The 15,698-nt window shown below is 46.3% G+C and overlaps 1 protein-coding gene across 1 annotated transcript in view; it reads right to left on the bottom strand.

Annotated features, from left to right (window-relative positions):
- The window catches only part of CACNA2D3 (calcium voltage-gated channel auxiliary subunit alpha2delta 3), an 877,616-nt gene that overhangs the window by 208,752 nt on the left and 653,166 nt on the right, over positions 1 to 15,698 (bottom strand). The window contains exons 15-17 of the mRNA XM_062200176.1: positions 12,700 to 12,771; positions 11,326 to 11,406; positions 4,856 to 4,930 (exon numbers count right to left, since the gene is read on the bottom strand). Of these exons, the coding sequence (XP_062056160.1) occupies positions 4,856 to 4,930; positions 11,326 to 11,406; positions 12,700 to 12,771 (228 nt within the window). The remainder of the gene's footprint in view (positions 1 to 4,855; positions 4,931 to 11,325; positions 11,407 to 12,699; positions 12,772 to 15,698) is intronic.

Raw genomic sequence — 15,698 nt, 5'->3', positions numbered from 1 at the left:
ACCAAGCAACAAACTCTACATCTTCCTGGTGTCTACAGTTACTTATGCACCAACCTTATCCATCCTAGTAGAGTTTGACCCTAGGGGACAGGCCACCTCACTGTAACTTCTCCAGGCACCCTGCTCAGGGCTACAACACAGTGGGCATTTCATGAATGTTGAAGGAATGATGTGTTTCTCTCCTTCATCCTCCTCTGTCATCTACCATCACACTTGGGGGCCCACGTGACTTGGCAACTTTCCATCCAAGACAGGAACCATCCAGCATCCTTCCTCATCTCTTGGACTTCCCGTCACAGAACAGATAGCTCTTGGCAGATTTCACCATGGGATCTGTGGGAATGAGTCCCAGATTGCATTTGCTCAAGGCTCCTCTGTGGAACCTGCCATTGCTGAGGCTACTGGAATGGAACCTTCTTGGCATATTCTTGGAGATGTGAGCAGGTGCACGTCCTAAGCTTCAGAGGAAGGGAATGAACTTAGCTGTCCCCACAGATCCTGCTGAAGGTCCTATCTCTTTCCAACCCCTGTTGGGCAAAGGAGGCATATTTAAGGGCTCCATGTTTTAAGAAGAGTCCAAAATGTCTCAAAAAAAAAAAAAAAAAAACAAGGAAAAAATAAACAGCAAGGAAATGCAATCTAGACAGTAACTATAGCTTGAAATTGTTCTAGCCTGGATGTTGGAGTGGTAAAGACCAAGGAGCAGTTTCGAGGGCTGTAATGACTAGTCACGAAGCATTTCTCTGGGTCTTCCTTTAATCCCACTTGCTGTTCCTTGTCTAGAGAACAGGGTGCCAGCCCCATCTGTGAACCAGCCCCTTGACCCCCCCCCCCCCAAAAGACAGCTGGCTAGCTCAGCCCTGAGTCTAATGCAGGAACTGGGGCACAATGGGCACGTTCAAGTGCTCACTGAATTGGCATCAATTAATCTCTCAGGAAGTCACAAGTGGGTGGCCAGGATAGGGTGGCTGAGTGTACAGAGGGCCCAGATATCAGAGCAAAACACTACGTTAGCAGCTGTGCCAGTGAAACCAGAGTGAGTCTGCTGAGTAAGGCTCCCACTTCTGAGCTGTTTTTGGAGACACTTCTTGATTCACGCCCAAATCATACAGGATTAAAGAAAATACTGGATAAAATTGGGCCAGGCATTAACTTTGGGGGAAAGTTTTTATTGGACAAATTAGAAAAATATTGGTATTGTGCTTCAGAGAAACCCACTCCTTTCCTCTGGCTGCAGGGGCAGAAATAACCTCCATAGCAGATGAGGAGGGGACAGGAGTTAATTTCAGTGAGCCTGCTCCATCCTCCTCACGCTGGCCACAACCCCACACTCACACCCACCATGCTAATCTGACTGCGTTGGCCAGCACTGAGAGACATGTCCATTTTTAATAAGGATTCGATTATATGGCTGGGACTAGGAGGAAGTGAGTGGGGTTTGAATGAGGATTCCCTGCTTGAGTTAGGGAAGCTGCCTGCAGCTGGCTGCTCCTAGCTAGGATTGGGAGCTCTGGCCAAGGTGGATGGATGCCCAGTGTAGACACCAGGTTTCTCGAGGAAGCTCCCAAGTGCCTTACACATGGAGAACTCAAAGCAAGTGAAAATGAAAACTGTGGTTTTGGAGGATCCCTTCATTCGTTCATCTCTGAAGTTCCTACTACATGTGGAGTGGCCTGAGTTGAGAGAGATGAGAGAAAGGCAAGAAACACAGGAACAAACCAGAGATGAACATGGACATGCCAGAGCCAGAAGCACCCATGTAGGGTGACTTAAGACTATCATTCTGCAGTCACTGTGACTTCGAATTCTATTCTTACTGCTATCTATGAAACAAATAACCAAAGTGTGTGTGTGTGTGTGTGTACACGGTCCCTTGGGATGTTCACTGTAAGACTCTAAACCAACTAATCCAGAAGTGGCCTTTGGGTGCCCCCTAAGTATCTGTCACCACTATGGTTCTCCCAACCTTCACAGCAGCTGAGCACAAATCAGTAGACCCATTAGAGCACAGACTAGATGTCACCCTGAGATGTCCTGGGGTCTGCTTTGCTACACTGGGTTATTTGCTTGCATTATCCCGTTGACTCTGACAACCACCCTACGATGTACAGTTGTGGCAGGATTACAAGGTAAAAACAAATCCCACAGAGGCTATGTGACTAGTCCAGTTTCACAGAACTAGAATGTAGCCGGACTGGGAGCCTGGGAGGTAAGAACAACTCTGTGTGAGGCTACAGTTGACTTCCATCCACTTTGTTGCTGTTTTTGCTTAGGAGGAAAGTGCCAAGTCAAGCATACATTTGTGCAGAGGCAGCACACATTTGTGGATCGTATTTACATGGCTTAATTCATGTAAGCCTCAATGATCGGTATCACCTGAACTCTTCTAACTCTCCAGTGGCCTCAGAGTCAGACAGATAAAGGGGACAGATGAGCCACTGGCCTTGCTTGTTCCTTAGGATCATGTCACAGATCAACTGTTAAAAGGCTTATCTGCTTTGGGTCAAAACAAGTGAGCGATGGCCATTTGCTTGGGCTATTTCATGTATGGGAATTTACCTGGCTCTCACTTTCAATGAAAACATTCAGTACAGTATTTCAATAGTTAATAAAACAAAAATTAACTGCTTGCACTGGTAGTTGGCTGGGTTGGGTGGTTTCCTCGGAACCTTTCAGCAGCTGTCCCATGGGCCTGAGCTCGGGAAAGTGCGTCAGGTGGACTATGTGTCTGCAGGCAGGCCTTTTGCTACATGGCCACAAGGACACCGTGAGTAGATCATGTGGACGCAGCTGATCACGCCACTGCTGCAGAAACAGGGAAGCTACTTCGGTGACTTCTGACATCTGGTTCCATTTCCATCCCTTCTTTAAAAGTTGATACATAGGAAGTTAATTCATTCACTGGCAGAAGATTCAGGTTTGATTGTTTCATTGACTCTGTTCCATTCCAATGTGGAATAAATAAGCACGAGGAGCCCATCCCGAGCCATCCTAAACATACAACCTCTACCGCTCTCCCACGAACAACTCCAACTGCGCAGCTCAGAGATAGGCACTATACCAAGTTTTTTTAGACTTAAACACAACTTTAGACTTAAGTATCCTTGAAAAGGCTATGGCTTTTCTAATCAGACATTTCAATAATTCTGAATTACATTTGGAATTAGCTAAGCAGTGTGTTCAGTCCTTTCCTGATAAGAAGGGGTTGAAATCAACTATTACCATAAGCCCCATCTGAAAGCATGCATATGGGATCCACATGATGTGTTCATGACTCCATTAATACCAGGGCGATTAGAGCAAAGTTGGATGATGATGGAGCTTTCACATGAACTGTTTCTAAACAATGATGCAAGCGAGAAGGGAGCTGGTCCCCACGACGCTTGGCCAACAAACATTTACATAGCAGGCAGCACAGCTAAATAAAAGGGAAAAGATGTGTGCTGTAGATGAGACACGTGCAATTGTGTGCATACACACTGTGTACACGTGCGTGTGTGTATGCATTTGTGTGCATCCATGTGTGTCTGGGGATTACTAAAGACAACAACCTGCCCTTTGCTAACTTTACAAAGCAGTGTTCACTATACTGTTCTTTGCATTTGTATGTTCTTTATACTTCTTCCACATTAGCTACACACATCCAAACCCAAAGGGATTTCCTTTGTCCAACTCACTGTAACTAGTCCAGGGATGGCCATGTGTGACTCGTAACTTGCCAGGGGTCAGAGGACAGACTGTTAGTGGATCAGGGTCCTACCCCACGAGCCTGGCTGCCACCTCAGAATCCTCTGCCACACAAATGCTCCACAGCCTGCACCCACGGATCAGGCTTGATGAGACTCAGGCAGTCCTGGATTTTTTTTTTTTTTTGACAGGCAGAGTGGACAGTGAGAGAGAGACAGAGAGAAAGGTCTTCCTTTTGCCATTGGTTCACCCTCCAATGGCCGCCGCGGTAGGCACGCTGCGGCCGGCGCACCGCGCTGTTCCGATGGCAGGAGCCAGGTGCTTCTCCTGGTCTCCCATGGGGTGCAGGGCCCAAGCACTTGGGCCATCCTCCACTGCACTCCCTGGCCACAGCAGAGAGCTCGCCTGGAAGAGGGGCAACCGGGACAGGATCGGTGCCCCGACCGGAACTAGAACCCGGTGTGCCGGCGCTGCAAGGCGGAGGATTAGCCTGTTGAGCCACGGCACCGGCCGCAGTCCTGGATTTGATGCTACCTCTACCCATTCCAGACAGAGGAATGATGGTGCCATGCGACCAGAAGAAAAAAAAAAAGGTTTTACAGACCTGGTCACCAAGCAATGCTACTGCTGTGACTGGGGCGGGAAATGCAGGAAAATGTCAACTGTTTCAGTTCAGCAGGAAATAAAAAAAGGTGTTGAATGGTCTCTCCACGGGCTGTACTGAGATTAACCAAAGGAATCTGGCGGGCAATTTCCATTATAACAAATGTCCAGGGATCTTTGGTCTCCTTGGTTGTATCATATGTGGCTTACAGTAAGTGGGTCTAGTGCTGCCGTGTGAGAGTCCATGCATTGCAGAGAAGTACCCATTATTACGGTTTTAAGCTGTCTGGAGTTAAACAAAAATCTCCTGTATATTGGCAAATAGGAAATAAGTAAATTCATGCGGCTACATACAGGTTTATGTATAGAAGCATGAGAGTAAATGCATTTATTCAACATTATTTACATATGATGTGTCAAAATACTAGTTATAAACCATTAACACACACTATGATGGATGGAGCTTTTAAAGGAAAAATGGCTGTGCCGTGTCACCATTGCAGTACCGCAGGAAAATCTCCTAAAATCATTAAAGGGGTAATGCAGACGTAAGTGTTTCTCTTACCAGTGGCCTGAGTTCTGGATGCGTCAGGATATATCCATTATTTGTGATTGCAAAGGCATAACCGTGAATCCCTAACTGTAAGAGGAAGCGAGAAAGAAACCTTCATTAGCTTGCTCCCTGGTGGATTCACAAAGCATAAAGCAGCCCAACATTTAGTAATTTACAGCTTAAACTTGGCATTCATAACCCTTATCAGCACAATATTTCATTAAAATGAATGCAATGCACTGATCCTTGACATTTGGTGGAAATGAAGACCTGTCACAGGATAAGCTCAGCAAATAGCACAATTTAAAATGTCACATCCCCACACTGGCATCCAAGGGCTTGATTTTGATTTATTTAAAAGAAAAACAATTATTTTTTTAAACAAGAATGTGGCTAATGTTTCTGGAAAGGTCCTATGATCAAAAGAGCATCATTGTATCAATGGCTGCACTTTCTCTATCCGTGATAAGCAAAGAAGGGTCCTCACGCCGTTCAATTCTGGGTTTCTATAAATCCACACCCACTGGGGCCATCTCAGGCATGCAGTTTCCTAGGCTGTCGTTCCCCATCATTCTTCAAGGATAAAAGTGTCCCCCTCTGCCCCCATAGGAGCCTGCCAACCCCCTTCAGATCCTTCTATCTTTACATTGTGTGACTGCCAACCTTTTTCCTGCCTGCTCCCATCGACACAAAGCCTGAGTAATTTTCTATGCAGAGCCTCACTTAATTTATGTTTTCAGACTAAATGGGACTATGGGAAATAGTTTGCGAGCAATGAAATGTTTTATTAGCTTTAAAAAGTATGTAATCAAATTTAACACTGCACTTATTTAAATAATAATCCCGGCTTTTTGACAATATTTCTATTACACAGTTGACTGCACCCATTGGCTACAATAAATTTACCTACAAATCATTCATGTATTAAAATGGCCTGCAGCATAAAACCCACACTGATCTCTCTCTCTTTCTCTCCCTCTCTCTCTCTCAAGAAAGAAAATATAAACCACTTTTGCCACAGCAGTGCAAAGGGGAAGAAAACAAATTCGCCATTTTTGTTCCCAAGGAGTTATCTCACAGTTCTGAGCCTCACTGTAGCTTTTCTTTAAATTCTCTGCCATGCACATTCTTGAATATGATACCATTAAATGATCCAAACAACAGAGTTTTTACAAACCAGGAATGACCCTGTCTGCTTGTTAGCTTAACGTCAAGGTGATGTGAAATTAGCTTCAGAGAATTTAACACCAGCAATTAAAAGTTTCCCTTGCATTACATAAAGCAAATATGCATGCGGCATTGAAGGGCAGTGGACACTTTCTTCTGGAGTTACCTTACACAGCAAGTCTTAATAAGATCCCACTTGACTCCAATGATAAAAGTATATTTCATTATGCTGTGAAAGATAAACCAGAGATTCCCTTCCCTTTGAGATGTATATCGCCTCTTTCATCTTGTCTCTTGGAAAAATGTCAGACACAGTCAACACTGCATTAATTACCATTATTAGGTCCCAGTTTAATGGGGACTGGAGGGGTCAACAAGGACTTTGAGAGTTTGACTTTTTCCGGGAAAGGCAAGAGTGGCATCTGACTGGCCATTCAAACTGAAAATTAGACCAAACAAGTGATGTTTTACAACCAGCAAGTGCCTTTTAATGTATGACTTCGGTTCTTCCCATTTAATGGATAGTAAGTGAACACTCGAAAGAGGGTTGGTGTGTGGGTGCAAACTGTTGAAATCTTTACTTAATATATACTAAACTGATCTTCTGTACATAAAGAGAATTGAAAAAAAAAAAAAAAGCAAAGAAGGTTGGGAACTCTTAAGGAGCTGTCCCTTCCTAGTATGGCGCTTATCAAAAGGACAGCAAGTGATTATTTGTGCGACTGGTTATAAGTAATGAGAGCATCAGGCAAGGCCTTTGATTATTTGAAGCCTGCCTCCCTCCCGATTTAACCCAGGCACCCCCTGCGGTTAAATACATGGACCAGTGGTTGGGGTGGAGAAAAAGGATCAAAGAAACATGGGCGTGGTTCCTCTGCATCCCTCCCTGGAATGTGGAGGAGGAGCTGGCCTCCCACCCCGACGGGCTCCACTCACTGAGCTGCCCCCTCCACGTCCAGCTGCCCAGCTGGACCCTGTGTCTGTCCTCCCTCCACCTCCCAGGATGCCACCAAACCCCTGTCTCTGTGGCTGCCAGTGGCCTCCTCTTGCTAAACCCTACAGTGTTTTCCTTCTTGAATCTTCCTGGTATGAGGAGCCAAATGCTTTCTCCTCCTTGCTCCTCTCTTTGCTCAGCATCCAGGCCCGAGCTCCTGGGTTTCCTCCTGTCCACAGAATCCCCAAACTCCACAAATGCCTTGTACATTCACTTTTCCCAAGGCTGTGTCCCCATGGTCCCTGACTGCCTCTCTCAGCTCAGCAACCACATGTGTGCTCTTGATCTCCAGACCTCTGCTTATGCCTCGGTATCTCCCCTCAGCAACGTGCCACCCAGGTGTCCATACAGGTGTTGCCCACCACTTCCTGAAATCCCTGCGGTCCCTCAGGCTTGCCCAGAGCAGAAGCTCCTCCCTCTCATCCTTGCCCTTTCTCCTGGCAGGCGGCACCCAGATGCCTGCACTAGAAACCACAGCATTGTCATTAGGCTCTCTTCTCTCATTCATTCCCAACCCTTGGATCCAAGCAATCATCACATCCTGCTAACTTTTCCTCCAGACATTCCTCCCATTCAATCCTACTTCACCACTCTACCACCAGCACATTAATTCAACAGGGTTCCTAATACTCCCCTTGCCTCAAAGCTTAGCTCTGTAAAGTCATCCCCCAGGCTGATTGAAGTCTTAGATAGCTGCACCCTCAGGGTTCCCCTGGGTAAACCCTACTGTGAAAGAATCCATGGGCCTGTCTACCAGGTCTCTGTGGGGTCTGGCTCCTCCCTAGCACCCAGCTCTGCCCCTTATCCTCATACCTTTCAGCCACAATTCCCATGGAGTTATTCTCTCTATCCCCAGGCCTTTACCCACATGGTTCCAGCTACCTAGAGCATCTCTCCTTCCCTCTCCCCTAGCTAAGGATCATCCATGCTATATGCGCAGTCTCAGGAGCATCTCCTTTGAAACATCTCTCCTGACCCTCTCCTTTCCATGGCAGGTTTCCAGCAGCGTGAGCGTATTCCCGTCATCGCCTTCACCCCCAGTGCCCCATACTGCTACACACACTGCCTCTCATCCGTCCCTAGCTAGCCCCCTTTCCCTGCTCTGACTTCTAGGAAGCACTCAACGCAGTACCTTGTCCATCAGAATGAGCTCTTGGTAAGGAACGAACCATCTCACCCTTGGCATCTATAGTCCCTAGCACACTGCCTGCCTGGGGCAGGTGCTCATTTAAGATCTGTGCACACATCAGGGTTATCATTTAACTCAACTATTACCTAGTTCATCTTGAAAATTCTATATAAATATTAAAGGTGGGCCAAAAAGGAGCAGCTGGTTTGCTCCAGCAGACACACAGCCAGACCTTCTCAAGCCTGTACCTGAGAAAGCCTTCTGACATTCAGAAATCTCTCGGCTCAAATCCTTCCCTGAACATTCTGAGATGGTCACATCAGAAAGTCTTGTTGGAGGCACACAGATAGAACCCAATGGAGATGTAAGAACAGAAACTCAGAGCAAATCTCAGACACACGTTCTGTGGATGGATCTCATATGACAATGGCCAACATTTGTTTTTGGCCACAAATCTGTCTACTGATGAAATCCCTGATTCTTGTTTCATCCGTAACAGAGCCAGTCTTCCTGTCCATCCCAATGTGCAGTCTTGTGGAGTAATAGAGAACAGATTGGACACAGGCCTTCCAGCAGGCAAGCCTGCCAAAGGGCCCTGGGCCTGCAGCTAACTCCCCTGGAGGCCGGGAGCCCGCGTGGGCCAACAGCCTGGGCACATGAGGCACTTCCCTTCCAAGTGGAGAGCCTCCAGGCTAATGAAGCGAACCCAATTATAACATGGCTCGTTATGTTAGCAGAGGCCATGGTGTCTGGAAATTATTGCTGGGGTGTCTGGAATTCTTAATAAAAACTACAGGAAGTCTGAGTGCTTGTGGGAAAAATCTAAGAAACTGAAGGAGAAAGAATTCTATCTTCTAGGCAAACCCCAAGAGCAAAGGGCTGACTCATCTTTCCAAGGTGCTAATGAGGAGGGCGAGGTGGGACCTGAACCCTGCGCCCTGGAGCTCATCTCTCCCAGGTGACAGGCCCACTCGGCCATGGCTCTCCATGGGCAGGCTCGCCCTGGCCAAGGCTCATGGTGGGAAGCTGGGAAAAGACATCTTGGGCTGATGTAAGTCCTAACTGTAACTCAGGTTCCCAGCCCAGCCCCTGGGAATGCATTGACCTCAAGCACCTGCATTTCAAGTCCTGTTGATTGATTTTTTTTGTCTCCGATCTTCCTCTGTTTTCTTACAATGCTTTGTTTCATTAGTCTTTTACGACTTGAGTGGTGTGGAGAAAGTTATTTCCAGTATCCTGAACTAAAAATGGGGCCAAATGGTACCCCTCTTCCTGGGAGGACGGTAAGGCTGTGATGGGAATGACATCAGTGAAGTACTTTGGACCTCAGGCACCACACGATAAGAAGGTCTGTAAGTGTTTGAGCCTAGTTTAATTATGACTGTGATTTTATTTAAATATTACTAGTATCACTGTCATTGCTCTTGTTGTTCCCAGTGGTATTGGAGTTACAGAGGTTAAAAGTCATGGGAATCCTGCTTGCAAGTGGCTTCTCGGGCCAAACATTCAAAAAGTCCATGGAAATGCATATTATGAAAAACCTGTGCACAGATTTCAAAAATAAACTTAACTTTCAATGCCATTTTCCATGAATTTTTTGAAGCAGCTTCTAAGTAATGTCTACCTGTTCTTAAAGGAGATGAGGCAATAAAGATTATAACACACTGCCTAGTGGAAGAAGCTTTGAGAAACTGATCTACAGGGCAGCTGCTACTGATTCCACATTATATTCATTCTTTTTTTAAAAAATATTTTTATTGTTTACTTGAAAGTCAGAGACAGAGAAATGGAGATCTTCCACCAGCTGGTTCAGTTCCAAAATGGCTGCAACAGCCAGGGCTAGGCTGGGGTGAAGCCAGGAGCCAGGAACTCAAACCAGGTCTCAACACAGATGACAGGGGCCCAAATACTTCAGCTTTCACCTGCTGCCTTCCCAGGGTCCATACTAGCAGAAAGCTGGAAGCAGAAGTGGAGTCAGAACTGACACCTACCACTCTGATGGCAGATGTGGGCATGGTGACTTAACCACTGCACCAAATTCCCACCCATGTTATGTTCATTCTTTCTTGATTTACTGGGAACATATCAAGCAGTGCCCTCTGTCTGGATTTTGACATCTACTCATATGGATTAAGAAGCTTAGGAATGGTTTAGAAGCATTTTATCCAGGTGGAATACCATGTTTTGAACAGTGAGTAACCAGTTCTAGGCACCTGCGTGTGGGAACATCAAGACAAGTGAAGTCCACTGTCTTCAGAGTCGCAAAGCCTTTGCTCAGCCCAGCCCAGCTGATCTGCAGTTTCTAGGCAGCTACCACACTTGATGATACGGATCTGCATCAACTCAGCGTCCTACTGTGCCTCTGGAAACCCAACTCCAGCTGTAAGAGTCTTGGTGATGGAGGTGTGTGTCACCACTCAACAGAAGGGGAATCTCAGGACTTGTCCACAACCATCTTGTCAGCCACAGAGCTGAGAACCTTCAGAGGCCAGCTCTCCCCACTGCCTTCCTCTACCTGAGCCCAGGGAGGGGCTCTACAACTACAGTGAATCAGGTGCCAGCCAATCTGGGGAGGCGGTGCCTGGTCACTCTCCCCAATGGAGGTGGAAGGAGCCACCATCCATCCAGGACGACACACACCTGTTGAGTGGTGACACACACCTCCATCACCCCTCTGCAGCGAGTGGAGCCCTCTACCCCGTGGGCCAACAGGTCCTGAAGCAGAGCTGCACTCTGAGCCCTGCCTCCCACGTGCCCACGTGGGTCACACATTCAAAGGACTCTTGGGCAGTTCGATAGCCTGGGTTGGGTCTTGATTGGGTTTTATAAGGAGCCCGTGCAAGGGAAGAAGAGCAAGTTTTCTGCATGGGATCCAAGGATTCTCTGTGTCATCTTTTAAAAGGTCAACAGATCACATCAGTCCCCTGTGAGTATCAGAAAAATACAATGATCACATCACAACCTGGGTTTTACATGGATTCCTTAACCTGCAGCTAGAGAATCCAGGAATCAAGAAAAATGGCAAGTCAATGAAGGCGCAAAACAAACAACGAACCTGTTCAGAAACCGCAGCTGGTACCAAGACAAGGTCATGGGAAGACAAGGGAAGTGGACTCTGAAGCCTGACTTTCATGAAAGCGAGGCTTCTGATGGCGCCATCACTCTGATCTCATTCACGAGGCCATGCATTACCTTGTATTTGGGGATGGTCTTCAGAAGTTCTTTCACTGGGACATCTGTGCCAACCACACCCAGAAGGATGCCCTTCGATCTCTGTTGAAAGCAAATATTAAATGATAATGATGGTGCTTAGTCTCATGAGAAGCCACTTGCCACAGCTGTGCGTCACGTGCCTTCCCCAAGGTGACAGATGACCAACCCAGGTCTCCAAGGACTCTCTTCCATCCCCAGGTATCACTAGACAGAGATGGTGGCTGTGCGGCTGCAACCCCAACCCTCTCTCATGCCATAATGTTCTACCCATTTCCCTTTTCTCTCTCCTGCAAATTAAAGCTTGTTGCAAGGAAGCAGAAGAGTTTCAATAGCTAAGGGCTCTCACCACGCGCTGATTTCTCTTATGAAGTCTTTTTATGGGAGAGGCAGCATGGCAACTGCTTTCTCAATTTACACTGCCATCTGGTGCCCAGGAGGACGAGATGAAACGGCCAGAGGGAGATGTAATCATCCTGATGTTTTTAGCAGTGAGTTGGAACGAAAGACCAAGGTGATGGAATGGGCTCCCAGGGTCCCAGTTCCCCATGGCAGGTGAACGGTGGGATTTACTGGAACTTTACAGTGTCTGAAAGGAACAAAATGACTGCCATCTCTCGCTTCCTTGTTGGATGAACAGTGTCCGCACAAAATCGTATCTACTCAGAACCTCCAACTGTAGAGCTATTTGGGAAGAGGGTTTTTGCAGATGTCACAGGTAAGAATCTGGAGATGAAATCCTCCTCAGTTGAGGGTGAGCCCTAAACCCGATGCCTGGCCTTGTCCTAGGAGGGAAGGAGGGCACGGAGAAAATACCAGAGAGAAGGTCACATGCAAACAGAGGCAGAGATGGGCAAGATGCTGCTGTGAGCCAAGCACTGCCTGGGATACCCAGGAGGTGGAAGGACCAGGACGGTCCCTCCCTGGGACCTTTGAAGGGAGTGTGGGCCTGCCAATGTGCTGATTTCAGACTCCTAGCCTCCAGCGGAGCGAGCACATAAATGTCTCTTTTCTACGCCATCCAGTTTGTAGCCCTTTGTTACCCAAGCCCTGGGAAACTCTACAAAGCTGAGAACTGCAGATGAAAGAGAGGCCATCTCACTCTCCTGGGCTTTTCCCTCCTATTGCCATGTGACATCTTGGCAAGGTGCTACAGGAGCTCCAAACTCTAAAACGATGCCTTCTTGAATCCCTGCTTCTCATCTTTGATTTGGTGATAGCAGCAGTACGAAGCAATAAGGAAAATGCACACATCCTCTAAACTTAGCGGGGAAAGGCCGTCGGAACGCGACCGAGAGGTCATTGGGAAAAGCAGCCCTCCTGGCCTGAAGCCGGAAGCGCAGCCTCAATACTCACAGTCTCATTCTGCTTGCTGAACACGGGCATGGCCACCGTGGTCATGAGGACGAGGCCCTGGTCATCGGCAAGCTGCACAGATAGAGAAAAGCCAGTTACGGACAGTGGGCTAGATGCTGACGTGCTGGAGGCCACCTCCCTTCCCCATCACATCCTTTCTCATCTGGGTTCATAGAAAGCCTTGTGTGGATCTTACTGATTTGTTGCACCACCACAGACTGTTGTTTATGTTCAATGTGTGCCATAATAATGCCTCTCCTCACTCTAAACATTAAGGGTCAGAGAGCATGAGCGCTGGCGGTGTTGTGAGTTGCCCTTGCTGGAATCAGTGGCATCTGGAAGCATCTGTTCTCCCCAAGGAGGGTGAGTCAAGCCCCTCCTTTCACCTCTACAGATTGCTGAATGATAGCTGCAGAAAGAAAACCAACAAAACACACAAATAACTTGACTACAGGAGCTGGAACATCATACTAAGAAGCACATCATTTCTTCTAGAAGAGCAACCCTTGAACTACGGCACTGGATAGATTTCAGAAACCTTCCGAATCCTGTTTGGACACATTAAGACCTGCAAGAGTATTTGCTTTGCACAATGCACTGGGAACCAGGCAGGAACTCCTGCTATGCCACAGTGTGGAAGCAGAGTGCTGAAATACAGTGGGCTTTGGCTCAGGACAAATTGCAAGCAACGCTTTGCTTTGACTCCTTCTTAACAGCATTAGCGATGATTCCATGTCCTCATATGAACAGCAACTGCTCCTCAGCATAGTTGCCAGAAGACACAGCAGGGCACCTGGCTCATGGCGCCACTCAAAGGATGCTCAAGTCCTCTCCCTGCCTTCAGCATCACACGGTTACAGGTAACAGAGTACAAAGTAAGACCGAGGTTCGCGGCATGGCTGAGAGGTGTCTAAATTGGCCTAGAATATTCCATGGGAGAGAGATTCACAGTTTGCTCAAGACCCAAATGAAGCAATGGTGCACTGGAATCCACCACCTTCAACCTAAAGTTTTCTGAGTTGTAGATGCTTTGCCAGAGCTTTAGATCCATAGAATAATCAGAGGCTGCTCCCTCAACCTTCTTACAAAGCGGCATAACAAAAAGCAGATTCCAAAACATGTTAGAGGCCACATAGTATATGTGGGCTCTTGAGTCAAAAGTCACTGAACTCAGTTCATCTTTCACTTTGTTCTTCCAATTGATTTTTGGAGCTAAGGTACAACATTGCTTGCAATGTGATACATGGGGCAAGCACACAAGTGCTTACTGGAAGTGCATAATCCCAGGCCCGATTCCAGACCGTCTGTGTGTAAATCATCATTTTAATAAATAGCATGCAGTTTAAAAATCATGAAGCATTGTTATGGGGCAATCCTTTCCATTATACCTCCATCAGTAATCGTGACAGGTAGAGGATGGCAGGTGTTGGAACAAAGCTCCCAATACAGACTGGGGAAGGGAGGCGCTGCTGTGGTTAGTTTTCCATCTGTATCTAGACGGGCCTATGTTCCTCCATAGCCATCAGAATGAGGCAGAGTTCAGTTAGTCCCTCAAAGACCAGAACTCATAGTGTCATTGGTTAACTTTATGAGTCAAATCGCCCTACTTGTTGGCTCAATTCCCAGTCTAGATATTGCTGGGGAGATGTTTTTTGATATGATTAATATACAAATCAGTAGACTCCAAGTAAATCAGATTACCTTCCAAAATGTGAGTGAGTCTCATCCAATCAACTGAAGACCTAAAGAAAAACGACAGGTTCCCCAAGGAAGAGCAAATTCTGTCTCCAGATTGCCTTCAAACTCAAGACTGCAACACTAACTTTTTCTGGAATTTCTAGTCTCTCTCTCTTTCTCTCTCTCTCTCTCTCACACACACACACACACACTTGCAAAAAATTCATGAAAAAAGGAATTAAAAGACTAAGTGTATTTTCCACAAATTTTATGGAATTAAAAATAAGTTTAGTGCAAAAAAATATTTTGAAATCCAAGTCTAGTTTCTTCGTAACATACGTCTTCCAGGAGCTTTTGGGTGATCCCTGGTATTCTCTTTTTCACTACAGACCTTCTTACCGGTTCCACTTCTCTGGAGAACCCTGACTAATATACATGATAATCACACAACTTATTACTTGGTACAGCCTAGTTTGGGTCTTAGAATAAATAGACAGGTTTACTTAATTAACATTAATAACCAAAGAACATTAACTATGAGAATCTGTTGCCAACCAGTTATTGTCACCAGGAGCCAAGCCAACCAGTGTACACAGTTTATAACAGTTTATAGAAATGTGATGGCAACGTCTTGCTAAAAATACCCAAGCGTACTATGGCTACCACTGGAGGCAGGCAAGGCCATTTTCAAAGTCAGAACCGACCCACGGCAAACAGCTCTCTTAGAAGTCTTCCCATATTCTGGCTTTTTGATGAATCCTTAATGCTACAAAGAAAACTGATTGGAGCTGATCCCTAACCCTGACTGCTTCCACTTTGCAACTCAAATCAAAATTTCAAGCAATGCCAACCTGTATCACGGATGAAATCAAAACATACCATTGATAATAATGAGGAATGAAGCTTTTTTCCTGCAACCAGTAAAAATCAGTTATAAATCACTAGTAATTATCCTGGCACAAATACAAAATCCTGGAAAACTAACTTCCAAATATTAAGCCAGAATATAGTATCAACTTCACTCAAGGGCTAATTCCAAATGTAATTACTGCATCATTACTTTAAAAAAAAAAATCCCCATAACATAGCATTTGTACCAAAGCCACTCATTTGTAACTGGCCCCAGGTAAACAAAGGAAATGCAGTGAGTTCAGTCCGGCTACAGCTCACGTGTGGGGCTATGATTTCATAGATTCCTCTCCTAAGGGTACTTCTGGCCCATGTTTGAACTGGCTCAGCCCTAACTCGAACCTGTAGGTCTCCCCGTGTATCCCAGGTCTTCTGTACAGCCACAAGGGCTGGCAGGAACCCAGAAACTCAGA

This window comes from Lepus europaeus, chromosome 9, assembly GCF_033115175.1.
Source record: "Lepus europaeus isolate LE1 chromosome 9, mLepTim1.pri, whole genome shotgun sequence".
Classification (NCBI taxonomy): domain Eukaryota; kingdom Metazoa; phylum Chordata; class Mammalia; order Lagomorpha; family Leporidae; genus Lepus; species Lepus europaeus.
This window is presented reverse-complemented; position numbering and strand designations above follow the sequence as displayed.